Source organism: Crassostrea angulata, chromosome 3 (assembly GCF_025612915.1).
Source record: "Crassostrea angulata isolate pt1a10 chromosome 3, ASM2561291v2, whole genome shotgun sequence".
NCBI lineage: Eukaryota > Metazoa > Mollusca > Bivalvia > Ostreida > Ostreidae > Magallana > Magallana angulata.
Window position 1 is genome coordinate 51,307,277 of NC_069113.1, and position 17,359 is coordinate 51,324,635.

General features: G+C 36.6%; 1 protein-coding gene across 6 annotated transcripts in view; it reads right to left on the minus strand.

The window, feature by feature from the left end:
* Positions 1-888: 888 nt before the first annotated feature.
* The window catches only part of LOC128176279 (girdin-like), a 33,902-nt gene continuing 17,431 nt past the window's right edge, over positions 889-17,359 (minus strand). The window contains exons 13-28 of one of the 6 annotated variants that reach the window (XM_052842499.1): positions 15,816-17,203; positions 15,273-15,400; positions 10,109-10,198; positions 9,494-9,613; positions 9,274-9,388; positions 8,436-9,173; positions 8,156-8,301; positions 7,920-8,006; positions 7,651-7,674; positions 7,336-7,393; positions 6,947-7,031; positions 6,161-6,298; positions 5,570-5,665; positions 4,722-4,852; positions 3,163-4,622; positions 889-2,718 (exon numbers count right to left, since the gene is read on the minus strand). In XM_052842499.1, the coding sequence (XP_052698459.1) occupies positions 2,700-2,718; positions 3,163-4,622; positions 4,722-4,852; positions 5,570-5,665; positions 6,161-6,298; positions 6,947-7,031; positions 7,336-7,393; positions 7,651-7,674; positions 7,920-8,006; positions 8,156-8,301; positions 8,436-9,173; positions 9,274-9,388; positions 9,494-9,613; positions 10,109-10,198; positions 15,273-15,400; positions 15,816-17,203 (4,823 nt within the window). In that variant the 3' untranslated portion in view covers positions 889-2,699. Of the gene's footprint in view, positions 4,623-4,721; positions 4,853-5,569; positions 5,666-6,160; positions 6,299-6,946; positions 7,032-7,335; positions 7,394-7,650; positions 7,675-7,919; positions 8,007-8,155; positions 8,302-8,435; positions 9,174-9,273; positions 9,389-9,493; positions 9,614-10,108; positions 10,199-15,272; positions 15,401-15,815; positions 17,204-17,359 lie in introns of all 6 variants that reach the window. The other 5 variants (XM_052842498.1, XM_052842500.1, XM_052842502.1 and 2 more) reach the window with 5 other exon arrangements.

A 17,359-nucleotide genomic window follows, 5' to 3' on the forward strand; every position in this document is an offset into this window, starting at 1 on the left:
TTAAGAGAAAACCAGTATATGAATCAATCATAGAAAGCTGTCTGAAAGGCTCAATACAAGGGAGATACATGTAAATCATGCCGAAAGTTCATCTTAAAAGTGTGTTCCTAATTTCATATTTCAAGCTTAGCTTCAATTGATTAATTGCATAGAACTCTCTGTTCCTTAAGGGGGATGTGTGGCCATCTTGTACATTTGAGGGTAAGAATGTAAACATTTCTTGAACTGGCTTGATTCAGCCCGAAACTGGCCAAAAATGTTGCCAAAAGATATAGGGGATAAAAGAAATAAATATGAAGTCCTTCATGTCATTTTGTTTGAAAAGTATGCATACAAAAACATGACAATGCCGAACTAATGGTTGTAGAGAGGACACAAATGAACCCCCTTCATATTTTAGAGATTTTTATATCTTCTTCAAAATAAGTCTGTAGCTGCACAGTTCGACAGCTGTTCTGAGTAATTAAATAAACATTGTCCTGTTCTTGTTTGGAAACTTTAAATAAATACTTCATCAACATTCACATCTTTTTATGTCTGATAGAATTTACGTATTGCATCCATTGTTTGAAATATTAAATCCCATACATGTAAATATAATGGTTTCATTACAATTTTCTTGAATTTTTTGTAAAATGAAATGTTTAATATAGCTTCTTTTAACATAATGTATAGATAGAATTAACGTATCAATCATTAAAACTTGTTTTTCGCTATACCTCTACAAGAATCCAAGAAAATTGATGTCCATTACTATTTATTCAATTTTGGAAATTTACGTGAACATGAAGCCACAGGTTAGGAGATGGCTATAAGTGGACTAAAGGCTATAAGTGGACTAAAGATAAAGTAGTCTGTGTCTCAGTAAAACAGAAAAAAACACTTAAGTGTTGGTACCATATTTTATTTGTACTCAAAGGAGACATAAATTAACATTATGTACAAATAAACAATAAATATTCCTTACATTTACAAAACTAAGTGTAAATGAGCATGATTTACATGTATTTTACATTTTCTGAAATATTGCAAACAATAAACATGAAAAATATATTGTAATTGTAAATTCATAATACAGTCTTCAGAAGTGATGAAAATCAAAAGACAGAACAAGAAAATCTTTAAATGGTATTCAAATAATTGTAAAGATAGTCTGTGTTATTGTAACACAGTGTGCTTGATTGTACGCAAGTCCTTATACATTGTATGTTGGTCTACAAATTACACATTTGTACACAAAGTGCTAAATGCTGGAGCACATTGCTCGGAAATGCATCTAACAAGCACCGAAGGACTAGATGGTTACAATGATAAAACCAAGCTGGACGGATGGTCATAAAGTGTCATAAAGCGTTAGGAAATATTGGTGGAAGAAAACATTAAAATAATTTGCATGCCTTGGTTTGGATGGATCATGAATACTACAAGTATAGCACAGAATCTCTGTATACCCTGAAAATACTGTCCACAAGGAGAAAAATAAAAGTAGAATCACGCAAAGAGATCATCTAATTGTACACATAACAAGTTACTCTGTATTCTCAGACAATGCAGTTAGGAAAATATATAAGGCACAAAACTGCCTGCTATTAATGGTTCTATCACAACCAGTAAATGGTATCACACTTTTAAGTAATGGAATGTAAATTTCCAACTGGTATGAAATATAATTTTATTAATAAGTACAATAGTAAACTTGTCTATCAATGGTCATTTTTCATATTTAAAAATAGAGTTTATAAACAAACTGCTCGCATGCAACTGACCTATAAGTACATTGTGTGCAAGGTATGAAGGAATGCAAGGAAAATATAGATCTGTAATTACAGAGCAAGTTCTGTGCACAGAGCTCAGGAACATGATTGAAACATCACAGTAAACATAGAATAGGGTGTTCATTGCTGCATATATCACCGTCTGACATAAACATTACAATTCATAATATCACATGAACTTTAACAAAGCCATTTATCTTAAATTCAGGTTCCTTTCAACATTATTTCAATCAATTATGCCTTCATAAAATACATGGTCTTTGTGCAAACAAATATATAGGCGATGAAGCTTAACAACACAAGATATTATGGGGGAAATTCCAGGAATTGTATGGTAAAATAATGTTTATGCGCATACAAAGAATAACAATGTAAATTTGTAAAATTAAAATGGTAAACAAAAAATATGTTCCCATGCAACATGCAAGTAGATTAGCAGCCATACCACACAACTCTCTATTTCCACTCTTTTATGATAAAAATGTTATTGAAGCATCACAATCTTTATTCTGTTTGTAATGTGTCAGTGTGGCTACATTAATGTCACCAAGATTATGGTCAGAATTCTACTAGTGAGGAGTATGAAAGTAAAAATGAACCAACGTCTAGCACCTGAGGTTGTTTTTTTTTCAGAGTCTAGGTTACAAACAATTCAAAAAGGAAAAGAGAAAGATCCTGAGAGAAGAGCAATTTTCATGATTATCTAACCTTCAAGTGCTGAAAGATAATTAAATGACTTTATAGATACAAATAAAGGAAAGCTGAGGATGTTACAAAATTTAAGCAGTGCAAGCTAGAGACAAAATACGTTAAACTACGTGAAGCATGCGGACTATAGAAATATCATGTGATCAATCTTATCAACTAAATGCCACGCCATCAAAGGGGGACAACTCTATACCAGATCCTGTGACGACACATGCATTAACACCTTGTTCCCCTGCTGGAAAAAAAAAATCCACATTCAGCTACAAATTCATCCAAATCAGAAGAAGAAAAAATGAAAGAAATAACTTTAAAGCTATAAGAATATATTAACATTCTTTGGTTCTGTTAGTTATATGGTAATATTGAAACTGTGATTTATTTTTTAACATAAAAGCTACTAAACTGAGACCATTTCTACAACATAAAACATAAAAAAAAACATGCTGTCAATTGTAAATAAAATGTATAATTTGGATATATGATGTTAGTGAATTCCCCATAACCTTGGTAACGCCACCTACTATAGAGAATTGTGTAAAATTCAGAGTACCCCTCATGTATTGAACCTAATCACCTAATGCCAAGATCAATATCTAAAGAATCCCACCAAAAACAACACACACTATAAATAGTATCAAACTAAAACAAGAGTGTATATCAAACACACCCATACTCGTACCATACTGAATTCTCCTTGGGGTCTTTGGGTTCGTTGTTTAGGACTTTCGGAGCAGGTGGGGTGTTGTTCACTGGTTTGGGAGAGGGACCAATCATCCTTCCACTAGGTGTTTGGGACCGAGTTAGCCCTCCTTGAGGAAGTTGTCTGGCGTTGCCACCAGGGGGCGTGGAGTTCCTGCTGGCAAGGATATGACGACCCTGTGGCATATGGCTCTGAGATGGCTCCCGTAGTAACCTGGTTGTTGACACACTTTCCCTCATTCTCCTGGGTGGGGGAACAGGTGGGGTTTTGTTGGGCTGTGAATACACACCATCAGAGTTGTTTTTTGTTGGAGATTGCTGCAACTGATTGAACATATTAGGGGGAACAGATTGAGGCCTTTCAATTTTTTGAATCCTTGCATAATGATTCTCATCTCTAGCAGAATGTCTAACAGGACCGTTTGGCATATTTCCACTGTTGTTAAGATTGGTACCAGAAGAGTCATATCCCTTTGACCTAGTGTCATCAATGCTAGAATAAATGTTTTGCTGAGAATTTGTGTCAAGCATGCTAAGTCTTCTATTGCTATCACTGTTGGGGGGAGTGTTCACTTGGTCACTGTTGTGGTAACCTTGTGGGGGCTGGTGAGGTCCATTGTGGGATCCTGGAAATGAGGAATATGCATTTTGCTGAGGTCTGTATTGGGAATTATGGGGTTGTCCAGTTTTACTTGAATTGTTAAATGTTTGAGACCTGCCATGAGAGCCCTGGGGGGTGGTCCCTCGGGCATGGGGAGGTTTATCAGACAAGTTCTGACCACTCCTATCATGTCCACCCCCTGACCTCACAGACATGTCGTAATTGTTATGAGGACTAGAGGATTGAGTGTTACTGGACACAAGTCTGTCAAGTCTGTCTGATGCCGGCACCCTGTCCGACAAGTTTGCAGGGGTAGGGGGCAGTTCTCGAGACTGATGAGATTGAACAGAGTAGTTCTGTTGTTGAGGTGAATTTCCGAATGAATACTGAAGCGTGCGGGATGCGGTGGATGGAGTAGAATTGGCAGTATAGCGGTGATAATCTCCACTGGACATGAGCGGAGAACACTTGTTCAGATCCTCAAAGGATCCATTATTCAGTCTATGATTGCTTCCTGAGGACACAGCTGGGGTGGAGGTTTCTGGGTGGCCCCTGATGCTGTGTGGAGGCGTGGAATGCTCCTCATGGCGACTGTCTTGACCACTTCCACTGCTGCCTCCAGATATCCTTGACATTCTAGAAAGGTCAAGGTGAGAGGATGCCACTGCCACATCGGGGATAGAAGCTATGCGGGGATTGGAGCCACTGTTTGGAGGGGTGGAAAAAGGACCCGGGGGAGCCGGAGCATGCCGCTTCCTGTAGTTCCTCTTGGCACTGTTGTCAGAATTCTCACTGCTCTTTGACTCTGTGTCCTCCTGACTTCTAGATTCTGTAGACTTCTGTGAAAAAAAAATTACCAAATATGTACTTCAAAATCACAATGTTTCTAACAGTAATTTTTAGGAAGAATTATAGTTAAAGGGAATAAAGGTACCCACCCCTGACTTGTTTGAATCTTTGTTTGCCTCATTTAAGAATTCCTCTAAAGTTAACAAATCGTTTTGTGGGATGGCACTCCCAAATCCACCGTCATCATCATCATCCCCAAGCACCGCGGGACGTCCGAGACCTGAAATACACATACAGGTGTCAAACGGAACCGCAGTATCACACAGTGGACAAATTTTGGTAAGTGAAAGACTTCAATGCTTTAGCAGTGCTATGAACTTAAATGAAGAAAAAAAATAGGATGTTTGGAAAAACTGCTTGTACAAAATCTACAAAACAGCAATTGTATGAGGAAAATAAATGCGTTCTTCCTATTTACTAAAACTTGTTGACATGCTAAATAGATGATATTTCGTGAAACTTCATGCTTAAAATGAATTTCCTTTTATGATGTTAGAAAGGATGTCAGAATAAGTGAAAAAGTAAATGAGATGTAAGCTTGTCAATACACATTTATATAGCAAACTACATCTTTCAATGAAACTATGGCAGTGGTTTATATACAGAATTGATGGTAGTCTAGTATGAAATCACATCAAACTGGATGAAAACGTTGCATAATGTATCAGATGAGTCATGTTACACCAAGTGCTCTCAAACTGGTGAGGATAATAAATTCATTCACATGTGTAGCTGAAAACAATATGCATAAACTGGAATCATGATATGCATTAAACACAAACTAAAATGCCCTGTTCAGGAACAAAAACACAAAAATAAGATGGAATGAACATGCAGTTGAGTTTGCCCAGCACCATGATAAAGCTCTAGATGATGATATAATACAGATATAAATGTGACATGCAGTAAGCCAAGCCTGTCCTTCTCCTGTTGTTACCTGGCAACAGATTGGTAGAACTACTAGAAGAAAACGACTCTTTGTCATGGTTACTGCGGGTCGAGTCGGCTAAGATGTCCTCTGATGATTTGGCTCCTAGGATTGGTGGGAAGAATAAACAACACATTATGAACACACAGACAAACACAAAACGTTGAGATTAAATGAACACTGTATCATGTAAGCTGACTAGTCAAAGCTCTATAAAAGCAAAAGGAGAAAGAAAGTCAAAGAAAATATCAAGAAATATTCATCTAGCCAGATGACTGAAAAACTAAATTCAAATGAAAATCAACAGTGACAGAGAGAAATAATCCGAGCAAAATTAAACTAATGAATCAAATTATAGCTATGCAATTCTAAAACGTTAGAAATAAACAAGAACAGAAGAAAAACAGAATGACCAATGAAACCCACATTATGAAAAAAATGAATATTTTAAAATCTCTAAAACTTTGGAGATTGAAACAAATCAGAACTTCAACTGTGTTAAATAAATTCTACAATACAAAATTTACAAAGCATTAGAAAACAAACTGAAATTGTCAGTAAGAAACAGCCATGACAGAGAGACGTCCTAGGGAGGGTTACCTCTGGCGGAGTACTGGGCCCCGTCCTTGTCAGAGTGATTGAGGGCACCAGCTGAGCGGGCCAGACTGGTGTTTTGTTTGGACAGGGACGGCTCGTCTGTAATGTTCCACATACTAGCTGGGCGACTTGATCTCAGCTCTGACAGGAAATAGGACAACAGTTTACAATTGTTATACCTGATGTAGCCTAACATTTCTCATGCACCAAAGCTATTCATACCATGTTTACCATCAAAGACGAGGGATGTACACGGACATGCCAGATACTTTCATCAAGATTTTTTATTCATTAAGGTTATTATATCATAGGGTGGGAGCCAAGACGTGTCACACTTTGAACTCTGTTGCAAACTCTTTGAACATTTTGAAATCTGTAAACTAACATGTTATGAGGTGGAGAATATTGGTGAATCTTGTGGAATGAAGGAAGAAATGAGCTATGAAGCATGCAATCCTTAACTGGCAACTACTTATCATATTATTAACTATTTACTGAACATGCAAATCAGTAAATAAATTTGTCAGTGCATACACTACAGAATGAAGGGCTTGTGTTGTGTGTTATTTGTTTTGTAAATATTCTATTGCTGATTTTATTTAAGGTGTCATGCAAATTAAAATATAATAATTCCACAATCCAGTCATATCCTTGAACATTTTCCCAAATGATTTACTGATAAATCAGATAATATTAAAATTCATTCAAATTTAAGTTCCTTTATATTCTACATCATTAAGAGTAGATCTTGCTGAAGCAAAATCAGTGTGTCCAAGGGAAGCAGCTCACCTGATCTACCATCAGTTGTGTCCCCTAGCAGTGAGTTTTCTCCTGTCGACTCCGCAAGATTGGTTCTGCTCTTACTTCTGGGGTGCTAAACAAAATGAATGACATGAAAAAATGAAATAAATCAAATGCTTTGAAAGAAAGTTTTTTTTTTCAATAGAAGCCAATGAACTCTATAGTTGATGAAAAACAACATTGTATTCCATATTAAAGCAACATTGTTTTATCATGCAGGAAATTGAATATAAATATTGAATGATTGATACATCATGACTAACATACTGCATAGAGGGACATTATTCTAATTATTAAACATTCCATCAAGGCAAAAATGCCTGAATATTGGTATCATTTCAGAATATACATATTAAATTAGAGTGTGCAAGTCTTACTTTTGTAGCAAAGATTCGTGCAGCTTTCCTTGCAATGCGAGCTCCCAAACCCCTGTTCCTAGAGAGGAGAAATCAATATAAAATTAATATGAAGAAGTTTGATGAAAAAAGTGCAGGTCAATACAATGATTGATTTCCCATCCAATCTACAATAAAATAACCCAGCTACAATTAACTTTCTCCTACTAATCTATAATAAAAAGTAAATTAAAAAAAAAAAAAAAATTCTATAAAGCTTCAATGAATCCAAAAACAATCCCATAATTCCACACAAAGAAGGGTCCTCTATGTCCCAGCTACTTTACTGACACTCACCGTCCATCAGGTCTGGGTTTAAAGCTGAGGTCATAAGCAATAGACTTTACTTAGACATTCCCTATTCATATTTAGCAAAACACTTTTCCTATCTATATGTAAATCATTTTTAAAATCAACATTTTATTTCATCAAAACAATAATAACTGGTTTTTCTATTCTTTATCAAAAAGTGAATCATTTAAAAAAAAAAAATCTTGGACAAAGCCCCTGCATTCAGAGAGAACTGTCATACGACCAAATAGCAATAAATCATATAATCTTTTTACTTTTTCTGGTTGTCCTGTCTCTTGTAATGCTCCATGATTTTCTCTTCCAATCTTTCCTTCTGCCTCTTTAGGTCATTCATCTTCTCTCTATCAAAAACATTAATGAAATTATGACTTAAAATCCAAGTACTGAATGTACTGAGAAAACACTCCCAAAAATGTCTATTGTTAATTTTTTTACAGAATATTTTAGATGCAAATTGACATTGATAAATAGAAGCCCTACTCAAACTTACAAATAAGATTTCTCCTCTTCATTGAATTGCTCTTTGCTATTCAGTATCTGGGACAAAAGGTCCTGGTTTGAATTCAACAGGGCCTGAATCTGCATCAACAAGTTCTTGTTATCTTCTTCCATCTTCTGGTTAACTTGATACAAGGTCTATAAAAAGTAAAAAACATACATCTTATTCTTTTATTAACTCCTTGACTATCATCTAAATAATATGACCTTTATTTTTCATCAATAAGAACACTGGTTTCACTGTGTTCTGATGTAACCAGGCCTGTACTTACATCGTATTTATGGCCCAGGCCGTTGATCTCCAGTTCCATGGTGTGGAGCTGGTCCTTCATCTCCCCACACTGTCCCTGGAGGTCAGTGTTCCGGAGCTGAGCCTGGTTGAACTCGTTCTTGACACGCTTGTGGTCGGCCAGCAGGTCCCTGTAATCTGTCCGTAACTTCTCGTACTGACCCCCCATCCTTTCGTACTCGTCCCGCAGTAACCCGTTCTCCTCCTGTAATGTCCTCATCGACTTGAGCTCTGTCTGCATCTGGTTCAACTGGTCCTTTCCCTGAACACTCCGAGTCAGCTGCTCGTGAAGTTCTTTGTTTTCGTTTTTGATAGCTTTATGTACTGACTTCAACGAACCGTGTTCTGAAATCAGAGCCTCGTAATCTGAGGTCAGTTGTTCATGAATTCTCTGTAATTCCTCGTGATCCTGAACCAGCTGTTCATGCGAGGACTGCAGCTCCTCGTGTGTCTGGATCAGGTGCTGGTGTTCAGTTTCTAACTGGTTCATGTGGTTCTGTAGGGAGGAGTTCTGGCCCTGCAGGGAGGAGCAGTGAGACTTGAGAGTCGAATTCTCCACCTGAAGTTTGGCCTTATCTGACTGCAGGGAATGTCCATGACTTTGAAGAGAGGCGTTTTCTGAGTGGAGTTTTGAGTTTTGACTCTCTAGTTTCTTAATTTGTTCATTTAAAGCATTGGTCTGGGTCTTCATGTTCTTGTTCTCGGCCATCATTGTTGCATTCTGAAAGAGGTCAGACATATTAATTCCCTTATATTCTGAAATTGAAATGATATTCATATTTAATGATTTACCACTGCAAAGTATAAATCTATCTACTTACAGTTCTTTCAACTTGCACAAGGTGGTCCTTCAGCTCAAGGATTTCTTTGGTGGTGCTCTGACTGTTGCTCCGATGGTAGCCTGGTGCCCCCCTCAACAACCCGGAAGTCTCCCTCCTACAAAAAAAACCCCCAACATATTTTGATATGATGCCTCTATGAATTTTCAGAGTGTAGGGGAGTAGAGGGGACAATGGGAGGAGCTTGGGAGTGGATACCGACCTTTCTGACTCCCTGCCATGAGACTCCTCCTCGTACCGCTGTTTCAGGGACTCACATTCTCGCTTCAGTATCCTCATCTCTTCCTGGAGCTTCAGGTTACGGTTCTTTGATTCCTCCAGTCTACCAGACAGATTATACAACACTCAGCATTAACTATCAATCAAAACATCAGACATACCTGTCTACCTTTCAAATATCAAATATTATGTAATGACATGCATTTACCATTTCTAAACAATGAAACATTTTACAATTTTGTAATTTTATTGTTACTTGAATTCCAACCAATTACCCCATTGAAGTTTTACAATACTGAAGTTGTTTAACTTTTTTCATTTGACAATACACTTTTATTGTCCTTTCTTCCCTTGATCTCGTTATCTATTAAACATGCTTTGAGAACTTTGAAACCCAAAGAATTTAATTTAATGTAAGAAGTCGTATATGCACTTGAAAATTGATTTTAGGAACAAAGCCAATAGTGAAAACCAATCAGCAGGTGGTAAAAAGACGGGATCAAATTCAGCAGGTGCTTCCATCAGTTATACATGTACAGGCTTTTTATCTTTCACTCAGTGTTGACCTTTCAAGGGAGATAACTACTGCGGACATTACCTGCTCTCTAAAGCATGTATTTTTTCTTCTTTGATTTCCATGCTTTTCTTGAGAGCCTCCTCCATCATGCTCTCTAGGGCTTTGTAGCGACTGAAAGTAAGAAAGTGATTCATTGTATATAAGTCTGTGAGTAAGATGACAGAGGGGAGAATAAACAAACATGGTCACACAACCATCTACAAACACGGTCACATAACCACCTGTCAATGGTGATGTATTGTACTCAAAGTGAAAGTTTATCCCTTATTATAAAACATTGTACAGCCTGTCCCACTAAGTGGCTCATTTGTCCCTCATGTTAAATCGGACTAGATTATATCAGTCATGATTGAAATCCCTTTTTCTGTCCTATTCAAAGATGGGTCTGATTTCTATCACAATTATTAATTGGGGATCAATATGCTCTATTTGTAGAATTTAACACACTTTGGTGAAATCATGAGCTATATTCAGTCATTGATTAACTACATACTATCACCCGCTTTTTTCTTTTCAAAGCAAGATTTATTTTTATTTCTCAAGCCCAGAGTGCCACAATATACTTCACATTTAAACAATTCTACTAAAATAATTACTGGTATAAGTGTTTTCCATTTTTCAAAGTAAAGCTCTGAGTATATAACACAGAGAAGTACATTTTGAACAATGGAGAGGAACTAGTAAATAGTTGACAATCTACCTGGACACAAGTTGTGAATTTTGGTTAATTATCACTGACCACTGAATGACCAGTATCAATAGTCAATGGAGAGCTTAGCAAATGTTAGTTTGTTCTTAAATATTACAGTAATCTTCAATTCCAATAATTCCATATTCCCATTTAAAATACAACCCAATTTACCTATAGTTTTAACCACATCAAAGAGATGAAGTCCAATATTACATAGAACACTGTTGTTTGATGCCATTTTGAATGCATTTGATTATTTAAACATAACAGAGAAAAAAGACTGTAACAAGATCAAAGCAGTATTGTTGAAGTATACAAAGACTTTCATTTATCTGTTGACATTGTTGGGACTGTACAGACATTAGCTTTACAGATTCGATCATTGACATAACACAGTACTTGTGGATTCCCTTGCGTCTCTACGAGAGGGCTACAGATATTTGGGGGTTGCCCAACAGACCTACGCCTCTGACCGGCAGTCAATATTTGCCAATGAATTGTGACATCTATCGATCAAGTCCTGGTGTTTATTGTATGGTCTTGTTTCCCACATGCAACAAAAACCTACCCATTGTGTCCACAGCATTCCAGTGACACCCCCAATACAACAAATTAAAGGCCAGGGTGTCCCAAAGTCACAAAGTCAGGCCAATTATACACACTCAATGGCAAGATGCAAATCTTTCTTTTGCCAAAAGATTCCCGATTCCAAACAAAATATATAATTTCATGTGTGAGAATGTCAATTCATTCACGGATTCCGACAAAGAACTTTAGCACAGCTGATTCAGCTGAGACAGGTTTGGTAAGTCAGCAAATAAAGCATACAAGTACATTGAACTTTCATCATGTTTTATAGGAAGGAGTTCGATTGCCATAATATGACAGAACATTCTTGGGAATTTTTTGACAGGAATTATCAATATCAGTCTGAGAACCAAAGCAACCAATGCCAAAGTGTGTGAAGTGTCAGCATCACAACCTTAAAGTGAATGTCCAACAGCAGTATATACTGCAAAAACTTGATGAAATCTGGGTAACATACTACCATTCAATCCATCAATCAATCAATCAATCCATCAATCAATCAATCACTTTTACTGTATCATAGCATAGAACAAATGAAAGATAAGGAGAATGAAGAAAATATGAATTTGAACTACCACAATTACAAAATGCATGTTCCTTTATTTCAAATTAATTTTTGTAGTAAAATAACAAATGTTCAAGGTCATCATAGAGTTTCCAAGGAAAATACTGTTTACATAAAGTGAACAAATGTTTGATAAAGCTAGCCTAATTTTGGGCCTTTATCAGTTCAACAAAGACGGAAACTGAATTGTCATATCCTGTCCTTTCAAGATAAAGAATTATCACAACTTTTGTTAAATGATATAAAGCCAAATATCCAGTACGCCTCTAATCTTATTAAAATGACTGAAAAAAATTTGTGAGGTTTTTACAATTAATAAAATCTGAAGTGAGTTAAGCATGTACTGTGTACCTGACTCATTTTTTGAGAGAACATTAGTACATCCACCCTGCTGTGGTTCCCTTGTGATGATAGTGTTACAAGACAATAGTACCCCGCAGATACTTACACTATAACTTTTTCTTTAAAATTCTCAAACCCATCATCTTCCTCATCAGAGTACTTGTACACATCAAAGCTGTACTGTCCCCCCTTTATGTATTGCCCCTCCTCAATGTACTGTTTCTCCTTCGAGTACTGCCCCTCCTCTATGTACTGTCCCTCCTTTGAATACTGCCCTTCCTCTGAGTTAATACAGGTATATTGCCCTTCATCTAGGTCCGGGGTTTCATCCCCAACACAAGAGTCCACATCAGAATTATCGCCCTGATCAATGGATTTCATCTCTGTAACACTGGGCTGGTTCTCATCCTCGGAGTCAGAGGAGGAGGTGTACTGGTACCCTCCCTGACCCTCAGAATCCCTGGGAGAGTTCAGTCCCGACACATTACACTCAAACACTTCTGGATAATCACCCTCATATATCACTTCCATCTCCAAAAAAATGAATCCTTTTTCTTTAAACTTCTTTTTCTCTTCAAATATATCCATGTAAGTTGTACCATCAGAACCTCCTAATTTCACCAGCACTCAGGTGAGCAGAGTTTTGTGGCAGGTACCCTGGGTCCCCCTCCATGCTCTGTGGTTCCCGATTAAGGTCAAGTTTACTCTAGGGATACTATCTACCCTGTCAGAGAATTCTACATGTGTTCACAGCGGAAGTGGAAAATCCAATTGACAGAAAGATATTTTTTAAAGTTAAGCCTCTTCACCCTTGCAAGATAAACAGTGAAGTCTGATAGACAATTCTGAGAGCGGGGTCTTAAGGATCGATTTCCTGCCTGTAACAAAGCCAGTGTTACATAGGGTAGAACACTCACCGAGGAGTCAGCCCAAGACACTGAACATTTAAATATCAGGAGTCCGTGAAGTCCGTGGCACGAACATATGCTACCCGCATCAGTAAATTGATTAGTATGGGAGAAAATCCTCTCTATGCTTAAATTGAGAGTCTGGATACAATAAGCAAACTAATAAGCCCAACTTGATTTTTTATAGTTTGGGAAGCACATAGCCAGTAATTATTTCATGCTGGGTTCTACTTTATCATATTCAAAATAAAATTACAGATCAATATTTTCTCATTAGCTTTTTTTATTAGTTTTATTTCCCTCATGCAGCTTCCATCCCAGGCTTTGGTAGCAAACAGGAAAAATATCAAAAAGGCAAATTCTTGACTTGGTTAAATTCTCATTTACATTTACTAAAATAACCCTGATTTCCTTGTTTCTAGGTTTTACTAAAGGAAACTTTAACTTTGCCTTAAACTTTTTAATTGTTTAAAAAGCAATTGATTGTATAGTTCAAGGTATGACACCTCAAAATTTAGTGTAACCAATACCTTAATAACCAGTACAGTGAATGATTCATATTGAAGAAGAAAATAAACTTGGCTACAAAATTCAATAAAATTGATATCTTATTACAAAGACAAGAGTATTTTGATAGATAAGAACCAGCAAATACACATTATACAAAATGGAAAACGAAAATCTTGTATTTCGCAACATAACTGCCACATTGATGACAGGATAAAATCTGTAACCTTTTAGATTTTTTATAGTTTTCCAATCATTGATTGGGAATACACTGAGTGTGGGATACATAAACAAAATAAAGAAAAGCTAAATGCACATTAAAGTAGAATCGATCTCTCTGTATTGTTGGCCTCTTGAGACAGATGACTGTTGTTTACCGACTGGAGACGTGGTCTGTTACTAAATACACCCTGTATTAACCCGCCTGTCTTATGTAAGCAGGGCCACGACTCAAGTATCAAGGTAGATCTCGGCAAAAATACACAAAGCCTCGCTACATCAAGTCAGGGAATAAAAAACATGCTTTTAACAAGCTAAAAGCCGCTTATTTTTACATGGAACAAATTCTGCTAATTGAAAGTAAATAAAGAAATTTTCAAGAACTGTTTTGCTAAATACACACAACATTCCTTGCATTACCCACCATTGTGTCAGCTCAAATTGAATGGAGTTTAGCCAAGAAAGTTTACTCCCTATGCCTCAAATCATTGAAATACTAAGAAAAGATATTCTAAATATAATTCAAATAGATACGTCTTTATGAACTAATCAAACAAACAAATTCCAGTGACATACGCAGACTATGGATATTTTTGAGAGCTTCAAAGTTTTTGTCTCTCGCAAATTGAAAGTTAAACAAAGAACTCTTAACACTGATACAAATGAAATCTCAAAAAGGAGACAACTCCTGTCAATATCAATAAGGGAGATCATTTGTAACTATCTCAATAAGGGTGATAGTTCTGCTTAATTATAAGAGACAAGTTTATGAACAAATGAGATGAGGTATACATAACTATAGGTATTAGTTGATTCTTAATATAACTGTAATCATGTAAGTTAATTCTTACTCATCACTATTATCATCAGGTAACTGCTGGTTAGTTGATTCTTACAGAGAGGTAACAACAAGAAAGTGTATTATTACAGAGAGCTTAATACTGTTAAGTTGATTCTTACTTAATGGTAATTACTGGTAAGTCGATTGTTACAGAGATGTAACAACTGGTAAGTCTGTTCTTACAGAGATGTAACTACTGGTAAGTTAATTGATTCTTACTTAAAGGTAATTACTGGTAAGTCGATTGTTACAGAGATGTAACAACTGGTAAGTCTGTTCTTACAGAGATGTAACTACTGGTAAGTTGATTCTTGCAAAGAGGACATTACTGTTGAGTTTTACTTTTCACTACATCAGAAAGGTAAATCAATTCTTACAGAGTTACCCGGTAACTACCAGTAATTTGATTGTTACATAGATTACCTACTGGTATGTCATTTCTTACAGAGTGGTAAGTATCAGTTAGTCAATCCTGACTTCTCAGTATTTTAAAGAGTGGTAACTACCAGTAAGTTGATACTTACTTTTCGTCCTGCCGGTGGTCAGCCATCACTAGCTTCTCCTTGTTGATCCCCACCCTCTCCAGTTCCTGGGTCAGCTTGTCAAAGTCATTATTCAGGTTCTGGCTCTTTATCTTCTCATTCACCAAATCCTTACAAAACAAGGGTATTTCCTGTATTATCTGATTTTTTTTAGACAATACCAGTTAAAGCTATTTTTATGAAAAAGTATCTACTTGTCCTTAGTTCATAAAAATCAAAACATTCTTATGCTAGGATTTGATAACTTTAAAATTCAGAGACATTAAATAAGTCTTGCAAAGATGCCCATGATGATGCTAGGGAGCAGTGAAAACAAAACCTTGATGGAGAAATATCAACAAATATTGAACATCAATAAATCTTATTAATTAACATGTTTGTCTTAAAAGAAAAACCCCAGTAAACTAGACCAGAAATTCACATTTCCAGAAAAATTGAAGACTTTCATATCGTATAATATTGCCTAAACCAAAGACAGCTGAAAGATAAAGTGTCAGAACTTATTCAGAAAAACAAGAGACATACCTCCCTGAGTGTGGCCACGGTCCTCTGATGCATCGCACAGTGCTGCTTCACCTCTCTGTTCTCTTTCTCCAACTCACGCACATGTGTCGCCGTGTCTTTATGAGATTCATACGTTTTCTTCAGACTTTTGTGTTCCCGGTCTAAAGCACTGTATTTAGCACTAATATCATCAAAAGCAGACTCCTTTAAATCTAGTGTCTGTTTCACTCGTTTGTTTTCCTTTTCTAAAGTGGATTTCTCTTTGTTAATTTTTCTCACTTCCTCTTCCAATTCTGACATCTGTTTTTCAGTTTCATGTAGTCTCTTATTAGAAATTTTCATCTTTTCAATGGTCTTCTGTAGTTTTTCATTTTCAACTTCCAAATCTGAGTTGTCTTTTTCAAGCTGCTGCACTCGTTTTGTTGTAATTTCTAGTGACTTTTGGACTCTCTGATTTTCATTATCTAAGTCCAATAAATCCAACTCCATTTGTTCCTGTTTCGTGCGGAGATTTTTCTGCACTTCCAGAGTTTTCTTCAGATGCTTCAGCTCCCTGTTTAGTGAATCTTTTTCATTTTCCACTTCTGCGATTCTCAATGAAGAGTTTTTCAAAGCATCCAATGATCTCTGTAGTTTCTGATTTTCTACCCTTAAATTTATTACATCCTGTTCTAGAATTTCCTTTTTCTGTAACTGAACATTCAAACTTTCAACAGACTTCTGTAATTTCCTGTTCTCTACATCCAGGTCTGAATTCTCTTGTTCCAAGGTCTCATATTTATCACAAGTTAACTTCAAAGTTGAAATCATTTTATGCATTTCATTATTTTCTTTTTCTAAATTGGCGTTCTCATTTTCCAAATCTGAAATCCTATCACAATTATGCTTCAAAGAATTATACGACTTTTGTAGCTGCCTGTTTTCGTACTCCATCTTGGACAGCTGATGGTCCTTCTGTGACACGGACTGAGACATCCGCTTGTTCTCTCGCTCCAGATCTTTGAGCCGGGCATCGTTTGTCTGTTCACTCCGCGCTCTGACCACCTCCACCGTGTGAGTCAGCTGTTCCTTCTCTCGCTCCAACTCCTTCACATGCCTCTCAGAATTCTCCTTCACTGTGTCCAGTGTCTGTAACAGATTCTCCTTCTCCATCTCCAGTTGTTCCATTTGCTGCTCCAGTTCCAGACAGTTCTGCGAGTTCTCCTGGCTGGTTTCCAACAGTTTCTCCACTTTCTTTGCCAGTCGCTGGTTTTCTTTCTCCAGCTCCAGATTTCTTTCGGCGTTCTCAATCAGCATCTTTTCCTTGGCTTCCTCCAGTTTCTGGTTCAGTCTCTGGTTTTCTAGTTCCAGTCTGAGGATTTTGGCATTAGTGGTTTCTGTCAGCTGGTCTGACAAACTACCTCCCATTCCTAACAAGGTACAAATTTATACTGCTCAACAATTCTTAATTATTTTTTAAACAATTCTTTATCTCATCTCAATAAATCAGTAAAGTTTTAAACAAGCCTTTTCATACAGATAAAAATATTGACTTTACAATTGATGACTCTTTCCTTGAACCCATT